The sequence below is a fragment of the Neolamprologus brichardi genome, chromosome 1 (genome assembly GCF_056152115.1).
Source record: "Neolamprologus brichardi isolate AB-2024 chromosome 1, ASM5615211v1, whole genome shotgun sequence".
Lineage (NCBI taxonomy): Eukaryota > Metazoa > Chordata > Actinopteri > Cichliformes > Cichlidae > Neolamprologus > Neolamprologus brichardi.
The window spans coordinates 2,064,043-2,085,844 of record NC_142104.1 but is presented as its reverse complement, the minus strand read 5'-3'; the positions used below and the strand labels follow the sequence as shown (position 1 = coordinate 2,085,844).

Below are 21,802 nucleotides of genomic sequence, written 5' to 3'. Positions count from 1 at the left end.
AAGTGAGCCATAACTTTATAGTTTTAATCATTAAGCCAAATTATGTTAACATATAAACTCCATAAACTGCATCGAGGCTCCTACAGCGATATTTATTTATGAAACAAACTACAAAGATTATTGGTTAAACTACAGCCGTGTCCTGTACGAGGGACTGGATGAGCTGTGATTGACTTGGTTTCCTTTTAATTATTAGATGCTTTATTTGAGCTGGTTATTACATTAAGATTGAGATCTGTGTTCTTGAGGCCAGTGTACAGTTAAGAGCAGACAAACAGAAAACGTCAGACAAAAGGAGAAGAACATCCGAGAGCAGATGCAGAAATTATAACCTTTAAAAAGTTCCAGTCCAATCAGGAAATGTTGCCTCGGGCTTTGGTTTTCCCTTCCATGTGTGGGTTCATGTGTAAGCAGCAAGTTCGGTCCAGCTTTTCCACGTTTGTTGTGAATAATGTTAAAACGTGTTAACACATGATCACATGATCCTCACAGCGTTCACTGTGTGCAGTTCACCTGCGAGGAAACAACGAGACAACCAAACAGGCAGCAGGTTAGCAGCTGGTGCTCTCTGCTTGTCCCTCCTGACTGATTTCTCTCTAATTTTATCGACATCTTTTATTCCGACCTGCCGCCCAGCGCCCTGCAGCTCGTTCAGCGTTTGTCTTTGGCCCATTGTCCCTTCACAGATGATGTTTCAGGCAGCATAACGCTCGTCACGGCACCACGTTCGTGACAACAGCTGTGTGCAGATCAACAATGGATCATATATCGAGTGCAGAGAGAGTATGAGCGTGCAGCGTTTAAAGCGTGGAAGTACTGACCTTACTTTGAGTTTGATTCCATAAAAAGTGACAAAAACATTAGTGTCCGTTGTGCGTGGGAAGAAAACTTCTTTTTACAGCGAAAAAACCCCTAAACTTCCAAACAAGCACCGAGTAGCTACGACGTAATGGGAAACTCACAGAGAAACTCGCGGATTCTTCCACTGACCGCTGCACACCTGCACCAGGGTAAACCTCCGCCTACCTCACTCCTGCTTTACAGGTGAAAATAGAGCAACAGGACCGCTAGTCTTTGACTTTATTTATTTTCTGCTGTGTTTTACTTGCATCTATTTGAAAGACTGAGTGTAAACACACAAAAAATATTTTATTTTATGTGCTGGAATGTGCAGAAAATAGGTTTAAATGTTAAACTAATTTCTTCCAGTCAGAGAATGTTGCAGATAATTAAATGTTTGCTTGATGCATAAAGTTAAAAGATTAAAACTAATAAAACAAGTTTTAAAAAGAGACTTTTCCATTGGATTACATTTTATATGATGGATTATGTAGAAAAAGTAGAATTGGGCTGAAAGATCTATCACTTTATCACCTATTCAGGTTGTAAATCGTGTTTTTAAAAAGTAACTAAGTAATTAATTACTTTTGAAAATAAGTAATCAGTAAAGTAACTGGGTTACTTTTTTGGGGAAGTAATCAGTAATTAGTTACTGATTACTTTTTTCAAGTAACTTGACCAACACTGGTCACGTGTACCCACTGTGAACCTGATCTCACCTGTGATGGGATCGGGTCACTAGTGGCGACCTGCCAGTTGTCCTCTGGTCCACTGGACAGTCGAGCTGGTTGGTTCCTCACGCCCTCGTAGAGCTTGTTTCTGAAGGTTTGGTCCCAAACGTGTAACTGATTTGTTCTCCCTGCACAAAGGAGCAGATACGGCCCTGAGGATGCATGGTCCCAGGACCTTTGTGCTTTTAAAGCGTTTGGATTCTGTGAATATTTAGAGTTTGTCTAAGTTCTTGTGCAAAGTTTAAAGTCTTTCCAGTCTGAGGAGCTTGGAAAGAACAGCGACTGGACTTCTTTGTTCCACCTCTCATCCGAGAAGCTTCTTCCCAGGCATTTAACTCTCCACCTCCAGCTCTGACGTCTCCTCCACATCCTGTTACTTGTTTAGACTCTGAGATTGAAGAGCATCCTTTTGGATCCATAATATGTTCTTTATGCTGGACCAAATATCACCAGCAGGGTGCGCCAAAGCACCGCTACAGCTCTTACAGTCAAAACTGTGGGGTCCACTTTCAGTTTGTTTATTTCATTATCAGTGCAGCTGATGATCTGCATGTTTGATTTGGATATTATGGATTTACGCCCTTCCTGATTCAACCGTCCTCATTTATCTAAGCTTGAGACTGTTGCTAGGCGTACACGGTTTGGGGGCGGGGCTCATAAAACCTAGGACCGCTCATGTGCTGCTGTTAAGATTATTTTGTGGTTTGGAGTTAAAGTTAGAAGAGCGAGGCTGAGATGGTTTGCACATGTGCAGACAGGGGAGAGTGGATATATCGGACAAAGGATGATGAAGGAGAAGATGCAGGGGGTGAAGGACACGTGAGTGTCACGCCGTTAGCCTCGTCTCCTGTGAGGACAGCAGGCCGTGCGGGTTGGAGGACAACAAGAAGAGATAGAAGAGAAGAACGAGTGCCTGTTGGACTTCAATGTTCCCATTGTTTGTAATTTAAACCGAAGCTGTCGTGCCAACAAGTGTCAAACAAGTTCTGCAGAGACAGGAAGAGGCTCTCGCACAGCCTCCATCTGCGTCTCGAACACGAACGATAACAGCAGATGTCAGCGTGACGACACGTCTGAAGACAGCCGTGCACACAAAGGCAGCAAACACAGAAATGATTCGGCTTCCAGCACAAATCATTTGGAGGAAAAGTGCAGCTGAATTTAAACTGATGACAAAATATAATAATGAGATACATCAAAGTCAGACCTTTTGGTTTTTGTTCAGAGTGGAAATGTGCATGATTAAAGGGTCACTGCAGTTTATTTCAGCCTGTTTAATGTGTATGAGCTGCACAAATTAATGTAATTCAGGGCAAAAAGCACAAACTGCAGATTTCTCATCCGAAACTTTCCTGTTTTACTGAAAGGAAACACAGAAATTAGCCATCTGGAGCTGATTTCCTGCCAAATTTCAGCATCATCAGTCTGCCTGCCCGTCTTACAGTGAGGACCATATTTGATCTGACATTACATTTCTATCAGCAGAGGTGTGAATAATTCTGTCCAAGATTTAGACGCCATCAGGAGGCTCCACTTTTATTTATTTATTTCGATTTATTTTTTAAAATGTTCTAGATTTGTTTTAAGCTGGGAAAAGAAGGAACGAGAGGATCACACAGACACATGACATCTCAGTCCACAGGTCCAGTTCAGGGACTCCAGTTAGCTGAGGTGAAGCCTAGCAGAGAGCTAGCAGCCACCTGTGTCACCATCCACCTGTCAGTCCGTGACGCCACGCCCCTAATAATACAAACTTTAATCCAGGTGAGTTATAAAACAGGTGTTATGTTAGGAGAAATTATCTATAGAGATCAAACAGTTTGTGTATCAGGCTGTAAACATGTTTGTTTCTGCTGTAAAGCTTTAAGCTGGGAGTCTATGGGGACTGACTCACTGCTGCCTCTGCTGGACGGTAGAGGAACTGCAGGCTTTACGGTCATTTCTGGTATTGACCCTGTGCACGAGAAAATGCTAACTTCCTGGTTTGAGACCGGATGTAGGGTTGTACATTTCTGGTAGCTTAACTTTGCGGTCAATCGCTACTGCGAAGATATTCTCCAAAATCATGTCCAAAACTCGAAAACGGAAAGATGGCGTTAAGTTACAAAGAGCAGAAGGTGGGAACACTCACCACTGTTGTGTCATAAAAAAATCGAATGATCAATTTTGACGTTTAAAGAGTTTCGATCGATCAGTTGTTTACATCACTCAACACAAGCAGAACTGCAGCAGAAGACACATCGTCCACATTCAGAAGTATCTCTGTATAGTGACTGGTCTCATGATTTAAACAGGCAAATGTTCAGCATTCAAACTACAGGTGAAGAATAGTCAAACCAGATGTTTCCCCGTTATGTCGATATCAGCTAGTCAAGTACACACCTACACAGCATGTTAACAAACTGTGAAAAAAGCCACACAACAAATGAATGATTGCTGGTAACGGTTTCTATACATATGTTGTGACTTACCTTCAAAATTACAGCGCTATAACGCGGGGGATTTTTTACGTCACATTGTGTCCTGCGTCCTGATCGCTGCAGACGATCTCCTCCGTGACGTCTCTCCTGTACAGTACAGAATCGCTGCATCAATGCTGGCAGTGTGACTCTGAAGTGCAGTGCTGTATGTCCACGATGTCCACGAAACATTTTGCACCGTCAAAAAATAAAATTGGCTACTTGATTTCACCTATCGCTGTTTATTTTTAGAACATAACACCTGCGATAAACGAGGGACAGCTGAGAAATATAACGTTTGAATCCATTTTCTCTTTTGCTCTGAGGCACGGGGAAAAATATCGACAAGTCGATGAACATCATTTACAGATATATTGGGTAAATGCCCGAGACATCTATAGAAATGTAAATCGCCACTTGATTCATTCATTTGCTTAACTTGTTTTGGACCGTAAACAAGGCGTGAATAGGACACCGGAAACAAAGCTCCCCACAGGAGTTTCTGGACTGGAAGTAGCATATGCTAACGTGCACATAGTCAATTAGCCGGTCACTGCAGGAGGTGCCTGAGGGTGACTTTTGAATTTAAACACCGTTTTAGTTTCTTTACAATAAAGCTCCACAGGAAGTCGTTACCACAGTGTGTAATTCATCGCTGCTGACTGCAGTGTTGCATTTTCCTCATTACTAACTCGTCCTTCCATTCAGTACAGTTCAGCCCACCATCTCGTTCTCTAAGGCCTCTTTTTAAGTCACATTTTTCTGTCGTGTATCATTAAAACTGCTCGGGAGCTTCGAGTGCAATAAAACAATCCAAAGCATTCATCACAGCAAATGAATCCAAGTGATATTTTATTTTAAAAATGCCAGAAAGACGGTTAAAGAATGAAGGACACGAATTTCTGTGCACATTAAAGGAGTTGGTGGTTCTCAAAAATGCTTCGACACCTCCGCTGATTGGTTTTTAAATGACTTTCTTCCCTCCAGGCTGCCATCGACTCCCTCTGAAAAATCCTCTCTGAGACGTGACGGCGTCTGTGCTGTGCAATCCATCACAGTGAAGTTTTCATCACCGGCTTCTGCGAGCGCCGATGGTCCATTCGAGGACACTCCAACATCCCGAAACTCGAGAGCCGGGTCAGCGTCGCGGTCCAAAAGCAAACGGGAAGAAAAGATGCTGAGAATCTTTCAGTTATCTGATTAAAACTGAAAGAACCAAGAGGAAGAAATGTGATCTTCCATTACACTGATGCTCTCCAGACAATCATACTGTAATTGGATTGGTGCACTGTGTGTGTGAGTGTGTACAAAAATAGTGTATTACTACAGACACAGTGTCTCCTAGCAGCCACAGAGAGGAGTAAGACTATTAAGACCACAGTTTGGAGCTCCTCAGAAAACAAAGGGAGAATTCAACGTTCGGGAACGACTCATTTCCAGCTCCGTGCTTTTGCTCTGACTCACGACACCAAACAACTCTTTCATATCTTACTGAGCGTTGAACACAAGCTCTTATAGCTCCTCCCCCTTTTAAAGCAATCTTCTGAGTGGCTCACAGACACAAAGGTTTGAACATGGGGTGGTTCTGCACTCACAGCCAGGGCTGTGGACTGGAGATGACCATATAAGGAGATCCACTTGACATCACAGAGAGCCAACGATAGAAAAACCTGCGATAAACGGAGTGTGTAGAGCACAGCGGTGCACAGGGATTACTTTACATACGCTGAGCTCGTCATTAAAAACGAACACGGCTGGGACAGGAAACAGGACACTTGAACCTCTAACATCCACCAGGTCAGCAGTGACGTGTGCAGAGTTACAGACGGACTTTCAGCTGCAGGAAAAACCAGAAGATGTTATATTCCTTTTGTATTGTTTTTTCCCTAAAACTCCATAAAAAGTAATGAATGTTCACCTGCACAGTTTAAGCTGTTATTTTGATTATTTGTTACAATCGTTCACGGATTTTTTGATGGTTTCTGTACCAGGGTTTTAATAGTTTTGCAATTTTCATTAGTTTTTATTTGTATTTAGTTTTGACTTCAGATTTTCAATTTTATATCAGTTTTAATTAGTTTTTACCAATTGTTTGCTAGTTTAGTTTAGTTTTTATTTTTTTGAAAATCCTTAGTTTCAGTTTAGTTTTGATTAGTTTCAGTTATAGTTTTAGTCGTGTTTGCAATAATTAAGTGTAACAAAATCCCAGTTTCATCATATCAGTCATTCTGCTCATCCTTGGGTATGTTGCTATTCCAGCTACCATACTGCACCCTGGACAGGTCGCCTGTCTGTCGCAGGGCTAACACGCAGAGACAGACAACTCACATTCCCACCTATGGGTTCTTTAAATAAAGGCAGATGAACAACCATTGATACCAGGCAACTATAAAACGTATATCTTGGCCCCAATGAGACTATTAACTCTCGCAGCACCGGGTGTTCGTAATTGTGGTTCAAGTGAATTGATAAACTTTTTGAAGGTAATTGACTCACACAGTTGTGTAGATATCCCCGTCCTGTTGTCTCGGGATGCATCACGCTGCCTTGCCTGGGGTTAGCTTCTGTTTTCTGGGGATGAGGGTTGAGTGTGCTCCCTTACCTTCTCAAGCTAAGCTAGGTTAGCCTTCTTGTGTGAGCTTTTCAAGTGCACTTTAAGGTTTGTGGGATTTTTTTCCCTTTAGAAATGTCCCTCATAATTTGTCTGTTTCCACTACAAGACACTTGCTTTATCCAAAACACAGTCATATTCAAAGTAATCCCAAACTGGACTCTGGCTCCCGACTTTTCCTGACATGATTCTGCGCGTGGACGGAGCAGCAACACAGACGACTCAAATAACGTGCTGCCACCTGCTGGCATAATGAGACACAGCAAGAAAAAAATCTGGAAACTAAACTTCATTTTCACCCTTGACTCTTGTATGACACGCACACATCAATGAAAACTAAACACATTTTTGCTATAAATTCAGTTAATTTTAGTTAGTTTTGTGAACACTCATTCCAGTTTTAGTTAGTTTTCCTTTTTTTGTTTTTATTTTTATTTCCGTTAACGAAAATGTTTTTTCACTTCTAGTTTTCGTTAACGATAATAACCTTGATCTGTACAAATATTTGCACCAAAATAAAATAAATTCATAGCATTTTTTTGCAAAACTTTGCAGAAATTTAAATCAGCAGGGTGCTGCTTTTACATAATGCAACATTCCTGTAGTTATTCTTTATAAATGAATATCTGCAGATGAATCAAGTGTTCGTTCGTCTCCTAGAAGGAAGATTGTTGTTCGTGCGACATTTTGCTGCTTTGAAAAATAACCGCATGAGGTAACAACAGAGGTTTTGCCAGTAAGCTGACCGTTTTCCTGAAGCTCTCATTACTCACCGTGGTTAGACGGCACTTATCTTTGACCACTTGAAATGAGATTTGAGTGTTTCTCTGTGAGTGGATGCTGCACAGCCTCGCTGATGCTGGATGATTGTTACTCTACAGTTCTGGGTGTTCTCGGGTTATTTGTGTTGCTTTATGGTGCAGACGCAGCTCTCCTGCACTCTTTGCATAACATCTTCTCGGTTAATCAGTGGAGCCGGCGGCACAGTGCAGGGGACAGCTGCGATTGGCTCACGCAGGCAGGTGGTCAGACGCTGATTTAGGGAGTGCTCGATTTCCTTTTTATTGGAGGAGCGTGCATTTTTAATATTACGTGATCAAATCCATTTAAATGTGTGAAGCCAGAATCAGGATCAAGCTCAGATTGATGTAAACAAACCTCAGTGACCTGGTGGAAGTTAAGAGGCGACTATAACCTGATAAGTTGCGACACACTTTGATGGAAACATGAATCTAGAGCGTGAAATATTATTTTGTTCATCGTATAATTGCTCCAGAGTTTTAATGTACGGGAACAGAATGAGCCAAAAGTGTCACATGACCTCCATCAGAACGCTGCAGACGGAAGCGTGGGAGTCTTGCTCGACTTCATCCTGTCGTTCCCATTCTTCGCCACGGACTTGAGCTCATCTCGTGAAGAATCATCGTTGGAGCAGCTCTTCCCCGACTCGGCGGCTATTTCCTCGTCCCGCTCCTCCTTCCACACCCGCTTGTACTCCTGCTTGAGCTCCTGATATGAGCGGGAGAAGGTGTGGAAGATGGAGGTGGCCGGGAACGCCATGATGAGGATGCCGCTCAGGATACTCGTCAGCGCCACTATCTGTCCGGGGATGCTGCGCGGCACCATGTCGCCATAGCCCACGGTGGTCATGGAGATGATGGCCCACCAGTAGGAGGCCGGGATGCTGCTGAAGCTGTGGTGGGGGTGCGTGGCGGCAAACGGCGCCAGCTCGCTCTCGGCTAGATGAACCAGTGGTGAGAAGAGGGTCACGGCCACGCAGACGAACAGCAGCAGCAGGCCGAACTCTCTCATGCTGCGCTGCATGGTCACCCCGAGCGTCTGCAGGCCCAGAGAGTGGCGAGCCAGCCGCATCACGTAGAGGATGCGCAGGGCTCGCAGCAGGCGAAGGATCAGGCTCAGTTTGTCCAGGTAGCCTCTGCCGGCCCCCATGATGACGTCCTCGTGCGACTCGTCTTTGATGTCGACCACCAGGGACACGTAGTACGGCAGGATGGCAACGGCGTCGATGATGTTGAGCGGGCCGCGGGCGAAGGCCAGCTTGCTCTGGGCGTTGATAAATCGGAGCACGAACTCCAAGGTGAACCAGGCCACGCAGATGGACTCCACCACGAACATGTTGTGACACTTCTGGGAGCACTCGCCCTGCAGACGGGACAGAAGCACAGAGCAAATATAAAGTGTCGCTCCATCGATTTCACACTTGATGCTCAGATAGCCTCGGAAAACAGCGACCTGCGAGGCCCGCCGCCTCTCGCCGTGCCGAGGGCAAACGGCCTCTCCGTTTTCCTTACCATCACTTTAACCCCACGTCTGTCCGCACAAAGCGAGAAATTGGAAAACATTTAAAAGCTGCAGAGCACTTACATTGATTTCTCTGGAGGTGATTGCTGAAGAAAAGCGTCTTTTGTAATAAGAAGTATGCGTCGCTTCAGGGAAAAAATCCATTTTTATTCCAGTGTGATTTTAACAGATGACAGAATAATGACAAAAAAATGAGAAAGAAAGACGACTGAGTGAAGAACTGTCCACAAATACCAGAGCGACTAAAAGAAAAGTGAAAATTACAACCTGGAAGAACACGGGCTTTTCTAACGGCACATAATGTGAACGACTTCTGACGAGAAGACGCCGTCGGGCAGCTTCCATCAAGCATTAAAATTCATATTTTTAATCTAGAACTCTGTGTTCCTGATAAAAGACTCGTCCTGGAGACAGGTGAATTATTTGTGAGGGAGGTAAGATTCAGGGAAGGATGGTGAACCTCACCTGAACTTTCTGCCTGGTGAAAAGCTGGATAATAAAAATGATTTTCCTGCTTCCATTCTGCTTTCTCCTGTTTTACTCCATCAGATCTTCTTCTATCCTGTTCCAGCCATGATGTGCATGACAAACATGACCAGACGTTCTAATAACGAGAACAGCGTATGCACAAGTAATCCATGTGAGCCAGAATCACTTAGTTTGCCACAGTTTTTTTCTACTTCTGGTTCTACATGATGTCATAGAGAGTATCCAATCAAAAGAAAGTGGTGTTAAAGGGTGGCCTTGAAGTGGGAGGAGCTAAATAAGGGCTGTAAATCATACAAAACTTCTCTAATGGAGTCAAAGGATAAAATATGGGGCAGCTGTGTCAACATAGTGCTTTATGCTAATTTACTAATTTAGTGGAGTGGTGTCTTTAGAATTTGGCCTGCGCTGATTAGTTGTAGAGATAAAATGTGAAATTTTATTTTTAAAAAGCAAATCCGTCAGATCTTATTTTTTTCTCTAAACTCCTGATAATTAGCATTAAATAAAAACACTGTATTTTCTTTAAGCTAACGTTAGCACCATCCACCTTACAGGTCGGCCAGATTCAGAACTTTCAGCTTCTTTTAGCGCTCACGTCCACACTTTGATTTTCTGTCGGCTCGATTAGTCCGACCGACTGCAAAAACGTTCGGGAGGAATCGATTTATTGTCTCCGGCTCACAAAAGCCAAATTCAGACTCTTTACAGTGACAACAGCAGTCAGCTCTGCACGCTGTCTCCTTTGGTTACCTCAGACCGCCGGCAGAAAACAACCAGCAAATGGTCACGCTGACAAAAGCTGCCTGAGCCCCATTAATCTGCTTTAATTTGTCTTTTTACTGTCATCGCTCTTTCCATCACTGAAGTTACACTGATTTATAACCGCACCTATTTGTAATTACAGAGGATTTATTCTCCATATCTTTATTCTCGGACTCTTCTGTGGATGCCTTTGTCTCATACTGAGTCGGGTTGGCAAACATAAGGCCCAGGGGCCAGAATCAGGGCCACTGGATGGATTTGGAAAATGTAAAGGACAAAAATGTTCCACTTTAAGCTTTTCAGAAGTTTTCCTACTGATAAAAAAATCTCCACGGCCATTCAGAACACACCAAAACAAACAACTAATAGATAAACGATATATCAGAAAGTTTTTTAAATTATCTGCCATAGAAATGTATATTTTCACAGTAGGGTCATAGTAAACAACAGACATATTCTGTTAATTAAAAAAAATATAAGTCTTAGAATCACAGGATTTTCTGCACAAACAATTATTTATAAAACTTTCAAATTAAATCAGCGTTTCTGTATCACTGAAACTGTTGCATCTGTTCTTTTTCTTATATTAAAATATCTCAGGGATCAAATGTGCAGTTAGACTGTGCATGTAAATACTCTGTTATATTACTGTGATGTGATTAATGTGTTAGCTAAGAGCTGCTTTTACACATCCAGCCCACACATCGCACGTTCATCTGTAGTCACATTTCCATCTCCTGTCTGTTGCTGGGTGCAGGTACCGTGCAGCGTGTTAGAAACAGCTTCTGTCTGTAAATATCACAGTGAGAGAGAACAAAATCTGCAGCTCTGTCGGCATCAGTTTACCTGTCAGTTCATCACAATCAGCCCCGCTTTACATCACAGCTACGTGAGTTAATAGGATGAAATATTTAGCGTTGTGGTGGAAATGTTTCTCGGTCAACACACAGTCTGCTCTGTCAAGTTTTCATTACTTTCATTAAATTTCCAGCTAAAAATCATCCTTCGCTAACGGCTCCGCCACTGAGCGGAACAACCCAGAGAGCCAACTACAGCAGAAATGATGTTTTCATCTCTGCAACACATAAAACTGTCAGTCAGGAAGTAAACAAGCATCAGCAGGTCCCCTCTTCAGCACCACTTTCTGCATTAGATCATCTTTTTTACAAGAAGTCCTCCAACAAAGCAGTCATCATAAACTAACAATGTACCATGAAAATCATCATGTAGAACTGTTTACTGTCCACACGAGCGCACAAACTGTACCACCGCTGGAGTACGCGCTGTTCTCGGACCATCTGAGCTTTAGTTGTTAAGTTTAGATGCAAAGACTCTTTGGTGAGGAACAGAAAGCAGTTATGCGCCATGTGCAGCTCTGTACAGGTAGCAACACGATCACAACATTTACACATTCACACAAACTTCTTCCCTGCAGAGGTCACCAAAACACATCACCTGCCTCCATCTCACCCTATCCCAGCATCCCTCCTTCTTTACATCCATGAATCTTCCCTTTAAAAGGCCTCTACTGGTCAGCCAGATGACCCTGGGGTCAGTTTCCCTCTTTCCTATAACATTTCCTGGTTCATTGGCACCTGTGTGGTTACAGTCCTGAATAATATTTACATGTTTTAATTCAGAAAAATCCCCTTTCAGACTCCAGTCTAGCCGTGAGTGCAGCGTGTATTCCAGCTGCTACAGTGCTACGTGCTATATAGAGTGTGAGCTAGCATTGCTGTGCACTGCTGAACTCTGCAATTAGCCCGAATGTGTGAAGAGGAACAAACGGGGTGAGTCTGTGATGCTGCTGACTGTTAGAAAGAAGTCTTACACACTTCCATGTGTTAAATTTCCTGCTCAAAAAGGAAATTCATTGTATTTCTCTGCAATTATAAATTCTGTGTAACCAATCTTGGTATCAAAATAAAGCTAATACTTGTGAGATTTCATCAGAGGTGTAAGTAGTACTGCAGATGTTACCATTTCAAAGTTACTGTGACTCAAACATAGAAAAGTTTGATTTTTTATTCCCCTCGCCTTGTTTTTTAAAGTGTTTTATATTTTTTATAGCAGCGGTCTCCAACCTTTTTTGCACCACGGACCGGTTTATGCCCGACAATATTTTCACAGACCGGCCTTTAAGGTGTCGCGGATAAATACAACAAAATAAAACTAGTACCGGTACTGAAAAAACAGAAGATTTATTCATAACACACGTGAAAAGACCCAGGAAAACCGAGTAAACGATAAAAACGATAACAAAATAACGCTGAAAACCGATAAAAACCCTGAAAACTATACATTTCACACCTGAGCCTCAACTCTTGCGGCCCGGTACCAAACGACTCATGGACCGGTACTGGTCCGAGGCCCGGGGGTTGGGGACCGCTGGTTTATAGCACATAACACCTTTGAAAATATGCTCTGGGTCACATTTAAGTCCAGAAAATCACGTAACTGTTTGGCATCTTCGCTTTGTTTGGTGGTTTTAGAAATGAGATTTAGAGGTTTCCGTGGATACCACACATATGACTTTAAACTATGACTATAACCTTGGCTAGGATGACATGTTGGTACATACAGACAACCTGACACTGATTAAATACAAACAAGTGGAGATCAAGAGAAGTGGCCGCACACTGGGAAACAGCTGACACAAACAAATCATAATGACGCCACAAGGGAAGTGTAAACTAGGCACATAGAACAAGACGACAAGACCTTCAAAATAAATAGGAAGCATGATGGGATTCAGATGTGACCTGAAGTTGACAACAGGAACCATGCAGACACAACATGACAGGTAAGACACACCCAACAACAAGGGGAACTTGGGAAACTATGGGAATGGGGGAAGATGACACAAGGAGTCTAAATGAGCACATAGCTATAACTATGCAACTGAGGAGCTAAAGAAGACTAAAAGAACCAAAACATAAACAATGAATATCAAAATACAATGAAACACTGGGTTAAACGACCCAGGACCGTGACACGGTGACCCCAGATGCAGACGTCAGGTTCAACATTCAGCCAGATTTTATTTAAACCCACATTTAAAACGTTTTATGCATTTCAAACCGATTCCACAGGCTGTTTTATGAATTCTGTAAGCTCTGTACCCACCTTCGTCTCCTCATCTCGGAGGTCCGGCATGGTGCTGATGCACAGACTGATGACGGTGACCATCACCATGACGATGGAGAGGCAGGCGAACATCTTCCCGGCCAGGCCGGAGTGAGGGTTTTCCACCATATCGCGCAGCACCACGATCAGTCTGCGATAGCCCTTTTCCGTCTGTGTGCTGCTCTTCTTCAGCATCGTCCTCTTCTGCCTCCACTCTTCCTCCTTATGCTCCCGCTCCGCCACCTCCTCCACCCGGGCCATCATGCGACGGCGGCAGCAGCGCTCCATATGTCTGGGGTCCACGCCCCAGTAGTCGAGCTCGTCGTGCAGCGAAACGGCACATAACTCCCGGAGCAGACGCAGTTTGCCTGCCGCCAGAAAGTTGAGGATGACCCTAAAGGCTGTTGGGTTTCGGTCGAAGAAGAACTCCTGGCAGGTTTCGTCGTAGTCGTCGCAGAGTCGTGCGATCTCCTCGGGGGTGGTGCAGAAGCGCAGGCGACCCAGACGACTCTGAGGAAACTGCTCCAGGGTGCTCCAGGGGAAGGTGTAGCGGTTGCCGCCGACATTGACCAGAACCTGCAGGGTGTGGTCGACCATGTATGAGGCCTTCGGGTCGCGCAGCAGCTGGGCGCGCTGGAAGTAAACGCCTTTGAGGGTCTCGGTCTCCGGGATCTCGGTGAAGAAGCGGTCGAGGCTGCTGTCGTCGCTGCTGATGGAGTAGGTGCTGAAGTCGTGGTTGGCATTGCTGATGATGGGCATGCTGGCAGCTGGATGTGTGACGGGATCGATGAGATTTTATTATGTCCGACTGATCGGAGTTTTACGGAAGCTCCACTGAAACTGTAGGGAAGCAAAAAGACAGATTCAGTCTGTTGAAATCTTCCATTAATTCAAACTTGTTTGTCTCCAAGGGGCTCAATCCGGTCATTAAGTCTGACGTCACTAGCCGTGTCTGGGCCTAAACTCCGCTGCAGGTCCATATATCAAACGATCACTATGGCATTACTGAGAGTTAAAAAACTGTCTAAAGTCTTTCATCTTTAATAAAATGATCAGCGTTCTGCTCTACCAGGTGTAACAATTGAGTTTAACATCCATGAAAACAGAATTTATGACATTTAACGGAGTTAGAAGTTAGCAGGAAGTTAGCTCGCTAGCTTCTATTTAAATACAATATAGCATGTGCTGACTGCGGGGTTTTGGAAACAAATTCAAACGTACAGCTCTGTTATCACTTCCAACATAAATGAAGACAGAAAACTAAACAGCAGTGACGTTTGTAGGGTTACTGAAGTTTGGCTAGCTGCTATATAATGATGTGCTACGTGACCTAGCGACACAGCTAGCTTGTTAGCATAATATAAACAAGCTAACTTTTTTTCCACTCGATAAAAGTTAACGTGAGTGTTCTCAGTGGTCAGGAACAAATGTAATTGCATGGCAGGATGCTGTAAAAGGACCAAACTTCAGCCAGGAGAACAACTGAGATAATCCATCCACAATACGAGGTTAGTCATTCATATACTGCTGCATGGGCTGGGCTGTAGCTACATCCTAAGGGTTTAAAAACTGAGCTTAAATAAATGATTAGCGGTAATAAAAGCCGAGGGAGGTCAACAGTGATACTGACTGTTTTAGGAGCTTTTTGAGATTAAATAGAAGAAAATACAAAACATTAAACATGTTAACAACACAAAAGCCATATTAAACGCAGACTACTTTATGCCTGGAAGTAGGATTCGTCACGTCATCACTTAACGACCGGATAGGGACCAACATGTAGTGAAGGCAGTGTCCCAGACCTCCTACTGTTCTGATATCAAATCCAAGTCCTTTTACGTCACTTATCGAGCCTTTTCATGTTCATGTTTTAAAGTTACTCCAACTCAATCATCCTTTTTTGCAGAGAAGACTAAAATATCTTCCCCACTCGTACCCACAACATGAAACTATTAGGAAATGTTGTCTGACACATTCAATTAACTGCTACATCGGTGTTAAACATCCAAATTCAGAATGATTAAGACGTTTTGGCTTGAAGCTTGACGTGACGTCAAAGTCAGTATTGCAGTTTTCAAAGCGAGCTCTCGCTGTCATAACCTGTCAGATACCATCAAGAAACAAAGAGCAGTAAATGGGATGTGAGCAGGACGCCGGATTCTGATGTGTTTAATCACAGACAACACTGAGCAGACATATTGAGCCACAGCAGCAAAGCAGCCCGAAACGCGGAGAGAGAAGATGAGGCCTCTCGCATATTTGTGCGAAGCCTCATCTTCTGTAATGAGTCTGATCAAAACAAATCAGCGTGCCAGGAAAACGAGTTCAGATCACTGCAGTCGCTGCCAGGAGAACAACAACCCTCAGTGAAACACAGGACCATGAATATCACCCAATTTGATGCGTATCTTCTAAAATACTGAATCTCAGACTCAGTGGCAATCCTTATTAGTCTGCTATGAATTTGGTGATGGATTCTGAAGTGAACTTATTGTGTTTTTGTTCTTATTTCCTGTCATTTCCTGTTCCGATGTTGAACAGTCATATTAAAAACTGATTTTCAAATAATGAAATGTGTATGTACAAATAAATACCCAGATTCAGACAATTCCTTTGATGATGCTGGTGAGGGGATATCCCAAATATGGTCAAAAAACCCCACCCACCTGCTGTGTCCGAACATTTATTCTCCACTCGGGAGTGAGGTTAGCAGGGTGACAACGTTTTCTTTCTTTATTCAGTATTAAAGTTTTTTTCTGTTCTTTAGAAAGAATGCAAAGTTTGGATCAACAACAGCTGAAAACCTAAAGTGGACTCTCAGCTAGGCTAATGCTAAAAGACAAAGCTAACCAGTTTTTAAGTGATGACGTGATGAACCCTGCTTCCAGGTCCAAACTACTCTCTGTTTATTAAAGCTGTTGTGATTTTAACATGTTTTAATTCTTTGTATCTTGTTCTTTTTAATCTCAACAAGCCCCTAAAAACAGTCAGTGATGACTGTCGGCCTCTCTCAGTTTTTATTACCACCATTAAATTTAAAGCTCAGTGTTTGAAACCTTACGATGTAACTCCAGCCCATGCAGCAGTATATTAATGACTAACCTCGTATTATCTCAGTTGTTCTCCTGACTAAAGTTTGGTCCGTTTACAGCATCCTGCCATGCGATTGCATTTGTCCCTAACCATCGGGAACCCTCACGTTAACTTTTATTGAGTGGAAAAAAGTTAGCGTTCATCCGCCAGCTTCACTGTGTTTATGCTATGCTAACAAGCTAGCTGTGTCGCTAGCGATCACGTAGCACATCATTATATAGCAGCTAGCCCAACTTCAGTAACCCTACAAACGTCACTGCTGTTTAGTTTTCTGTCTTCATTTATGTTGGAAGTGATAACAGAGCTGTACGTTTGAATTTGTTTCCAAAACCCCGCAGTCAGGACATGCTATATTGTATTTAGATAGAAGCTAGCGAGCTAACTTCCTGCTAACTTCTAACTCAGTTAAATTTAAAAAATTCTGTTTTCGTGGATGTCTGGATGTTACACCTGGTAAAGCAGCCACACTGATTATTTTATTACAGATGAAAGAATTTAGACAATTTGTAACTCACAGTGATGCTGCAGTGTTTGCTTGACTTTGGGACTGTGAGGTAGCGTGACATAAGCAGCATGGAAGGTGATAGGAAGACAGCATCTGCAGACTGTTCAAGTTTCTTTTAAGTATTCTTTATTTTCTGGCGTCGCCTTTCAACAATTATTTCACAAAAACATAAGAACCTCTCAGTCAAAATCTCACCTGCTTTATATAGAATTCTACTCACACCTGGCTCTCATTAACCTCCACCATTGGGAAAACAGGGTAGACTAAATAACATTGTCTAGTCCAAAGAAACAGGAATAAAATAATTTTTCCACTTAACAAACTCATTCACCCAACTAAACAGTTTGAAAAGTCAATCTCTTCACTTACTCTGACTCATGGGGTTATTTTAAATGAAATAAACAATTTTACACAAAAGAAACACCCCTTCATTTGGTTACACCCAATTGACATGATCAGTGACATCATATCCTATAAAATCAGGAAGTACTGGGGCTGCCATTCCCACATACCTGTTTTACACATAGGACCTGTTCAGAGGAACACACAATGGTAAGTATAACCAAACTACATAAACAAATGAAAGATTCAAATCAATTAATGATGAAGTGACATTTAGCTTTAAGTACATTTGCACAGATGAAATGAATATCACCAATGCTACCACAAACAGACCCGGGATAGTATGTAGAGCCAAGGTTACATGTGCTGTGTTTACATTAAAGCATTATGATAGACTATAGGATAACAGAACACAGAATAACAACATACACAAGTGACAAATGGCAAATGACTTCTCTCCTAGCCACTTTGTCACAGGGACCTGAAGCAGAGTTTTGACACGGAAACAGTTAATGACGCCAGACTTAAAGACCAGATTCCATTGATAATGGGCAATACTGAGGAGTTAGACCTGGATGCAGAGCAGCTTGTGACTATAGATTCATTGAAGACTATAATGTGCTGTCAGTGCGCCCCAGGGCAGCTGTGGCTACAATGTAGCTGCCATGAAACAAGACAACGAGGACAACGATAAAAAAATGAAGCTTTTTGTTAAATAAATCAGACACTGATCCTGATGTGCTGTATTAAACTATCTGGGCTTCAGGTGTCAAATCTGACGATATATACAGCTCTAATAATTCTTCCATGCCAGTCATTAAAGAACAAATCAATGAGTCTACATTAGTTCGTGTGTCTTTTTCAGTAAAATAGAAAATTGACTGAAAGGGGAAGAAGCTCTCAACACTCCCCATTTTAGCCTCGACACCCTGCACAGTTTCTTCACACCAGTTCACGCCTCGATTTGTGTGACTCGACGGTGAGACACAGTGATGGCGTGAACGAACCCAGAGAGTAGAAAATGCCTGAGAATCACCAAAGAAGCTCTTTCAGCTCTACAGGTTTGAGCAGAAAGTAGTTTCACCTCGGCCTGATGTCGACAAGATGAATATAGAATCTGCTCGTATCGAACCAACGTGGGTTTGACAGGTCGCTCAGTGTGAGCTATAAAAGACTGAGATCCTCACTTCTCGTGACAGCGAACCACACATAAGTTGTAAGTCATGCTGTAAATACGTTTAAGTTTTGTATATATTTTACAGGAAAGGACGAGTCATTTAAGTACTGCATCATTTTTGTGGTAATTGTGAAGCAAAACAAACTTTCATGTTGTAAGCATGCTGTGCTACAGATTTAGATATTTATTTTTTTATACAAGTTAATAAAGGAAAATATTTATAGTGTTTAAATAAAAGGACAGTTTAATAATACAATGTCCCAAAAATTACCCCATATTTACAACACAAGATCAGAGAATATTCTTTGATTTTCTGCAGAATTCCCATTAAATTACTTAATGAATGAAACCACTTTAAATTACTTACTTACTAAAGTTTATTTACAGCACATTTCTTTTATTTTATTTTACTGTATGTACCTTTAAATATTTGTAAGTAAATATAATGATGTTGTAATTTCAAATAAATCCCATGCTGACTCCCATCATGGACTCTTGTCTACATCGTTCCTGCAAAAGCAGCCACCTCTGAAGCTTTCTTGTTAGACACAAAGCAGCTACACAAAGGAAAACCGTGTGTGTGTGAATGGATGTGTAAGACGTGGTGTGTAAGGCACTCGATGATCAGGTAGAGCAGAGCCAGTCCACTTCCTGGTTTGTGTTGCTGATGGCTCTGTCCTAGATTCTGTTTGAGTGCCATGCTGCTCTCTGTGATCTATGATCCCAATTTCAGGCACACGTCAGGGATTATTAGAGTGAGCAGGATGCAGCTCAATTTGGAGCCGCAGCAGAGAATCTCAATACTTTATAATTAAGAAATATGAAATTGGGAAAAATCATTAAAACTTGTTTTTAAGTATAGAGTGACAGAGGGAGAAAATCATTTTAATCCGTTTACTGTTAAATCTACAAAACAGTGCAGTGTGTGTGTGTGTGTGTGTGTGTGTGTGTGTGTGTGTGTGTTTCAGTCTAATGAACAGGAGGTTTATTTAAAAACATAATTTGGTGAAAAACTGACATTTAATGGTTGTATGAGTGCAAACAGATCCTCTGTACACTCCTGCAAAAGCTGAACATGTTTTAAGCGTCCAGTGTTCCAGCCCAGTCTTCATTTATGCTAATGTAGCGCTAATATCAACAAGAGGTTTCAGGAGTGAGGCCATGTTAAAAGCAAAACTACAAAAAATGTTTTGTCTCAAAAGATCATTTCCTCCTTCATAACACCTGTACAACATGTTTATAACTCACCTGTTTAAAGCTTATTAAGGCTTAAAGTTTGCATCATTAGGGGCGTGGCTTCTTGAATGACAGGTGGACGGTGACACAGGCGGCTGTAGCTGCTAGCTATTTGCTAGCTTCACCTGAACTGGATCTCTGGACCACTTTTTTTTGCTGTTGGAGCTTTTTGACATCATGTGACCAATAATATGGCTGCTGTGAGGTCACTGCACTAACAGACCACCCAAGAAGGTTGAGCTCTGGTGTTTTAATTCTTACTCAGCAGTAATTACCAGACATCTGTGTCTGTGTGATGCCTGAACCAAACTAGCTCTCCAAAGAAAAGAAAGAAAGACATAAAGTAATTTAAAAAAAGCTATATGTAAATAAGATAATCAAAAACATCATGGCTGCAGTCCAAGTTTTGTTTAAAATGTTGAAGCCAGATACCAGGGGCTGATGTGACTGTAGAGTCCTCCATCTTTTAGCTACAGTCTAAGCTTTCCTCAGCCTCTCCGACCTGAAACCAGCTGTCAGCTCAGATTTCTTATTAAAATGCGAGCTGAGCCACTTTCTCGCTTAAGATCTGAGATTCAAACTCAATTTTTGAAATTAAAGTTCAGCCTGAACTTGACACAGAAATGAGGGACGGACCCTGAACTACACCCCGGCCAAAGTTCCGTCCAGGCTAGGAGTGATTCACTCACCTTTCAGCGCGGAGACGAGCCGCCTCGGCTCTTTAACGTGTTCATGTTCTCTAGAAGACGCTCCTCGGCCACTGAGACTGGCGCACAACCGTCCGCGTAACTGCGCCAATTACGAGGCACAGGCGCTGCTCCGGCTCCAGTTTCTGAATCCAGTCTGAAGTTTGGGCTCGGTGTGTGTCCGTGCACCGTCACCGGGCTACACGCACACGTCGCCTCTCCAGCAGCTCCGGAGTTGGAGGGAACGGAATCAAACGGATTTCTTTGTGCGCAGCTCGGCGCTCGGTGTCCGCTGACCCCCGCCCCCGCCGCTTCCGAGGAGACGATAAATGCGATTACCTAACGGCGGTGTCCTCCTGAAACCTGCCGCTGGATTTTCATCTGTGTTTGACAGCAGGACCGTCCTCCTCCTCCCCCCTCCCCCCCATCCTCCTCTTCCTCTTCTCACACCCTCCCATCTCCAGCCCTTCTCGCCGATGCACTGTAAAACACAGACAGGCTGAATGTGCGGGAAGAAGTTTTGTCTGATGTGAGAGACACAAAGAGGTAAAAGAAAGAGACGCGTGTAAAAGTTTAACCATTTAATCTTCAGGAGTCGCTAACAGCTCCGCAGCTCTGAGGTCGGACCGGATAATTCACGCTGCAGGATTTAAACTTACAGCAAGTCTGTGTGACTCCATCACAGGTCAGAAGGAGAGCGTGCAGCCCTCTGCCACAAATCACAAACACTGAGGGAACAGAAGCAGCAGAAACTCTCAGCTGCAACAGTAAGTCTGATGTAACCAAGAGAAAAAAGAAAGCGCGCTGCATCCATTCTGATCAGAGCACTGCACAGCCTCTTTATTAATAATGGATTGGATTTATATATGGATTTAGAGCTGTGCGTCTCACATCTACATGCAAGTGGATTCAATTTCATGTACACACTCTGTAGACTCCAATTTGGTGCTGCTGCACTACAACGGGACCCTACTGTACATGCGTTCTGTAAGCCTTCTAGAAAAGAATATAAAGCTTGATTAGACGCCTGATGACTGACACCACAGACGAGTATGTTCTTATTTTCTACTCCTGGAGGGACATACGCAGAGTTAGTCCCTGTTTTTGTTCAGATACTCCAAACTAAATGTCACAAATTCCAGGTGGTAAAAAACAAATGATGAAAAGCTGCAGTTCCTCTACCGTCCAGCAGAGGCAGCAGTGAGTCAATCCCCATAGACTCCCATGTTAAAGCTTTCCAGCAGAAATAAACATGTTTACAGCCTGATACACAAACTGTTTGCTCTGTGTGGATCATTTCATAACACCTGTTAGCATTATAAGGGGCGTGGCCTATTTGTGGTGTCACCTCAGCTAACTGGAGTCGCTGAACTGGACCTCTGGACCATGTTTGTGCTGTCTGAACCTTTTTAATGACATCATC

General features: G+C 42.9%; 1 protein-coding gene across 1 annotated transcript; it reads right to left on the bottom strand.

The window, feature by feature from the left end:
• Positions 1–7,033: 7,033 nt before the first annotated feature.
• On the bottom strand, positions 7,034–20,629 carry LOC102790404 (voltage-gated potassium channel regulatory subunit KCNG4-like). Its single transcript, XM_006802305.3, has 3 exons — positions 20,383–20,629; positions 13,341–14,180; positions 7,034–8,804 (listed from the first exon to the last, which is right to left on the bottom strand). Exons 2-3 carry the CDS (start codon positions 14,097–14,099, stop codon positions 7,968–7,970), a joined length of 1,596 nt encoding a protein of 531 aa, XP_006802368.2. The 5' UTR covers positions 14,100–14,180; positions 20,383–20,629; the 3' UTR covers positions 7,034–7,967.
• Between the last annotated feature and the right edge of the window lie 1,173 nt (positions 20,630–21,802).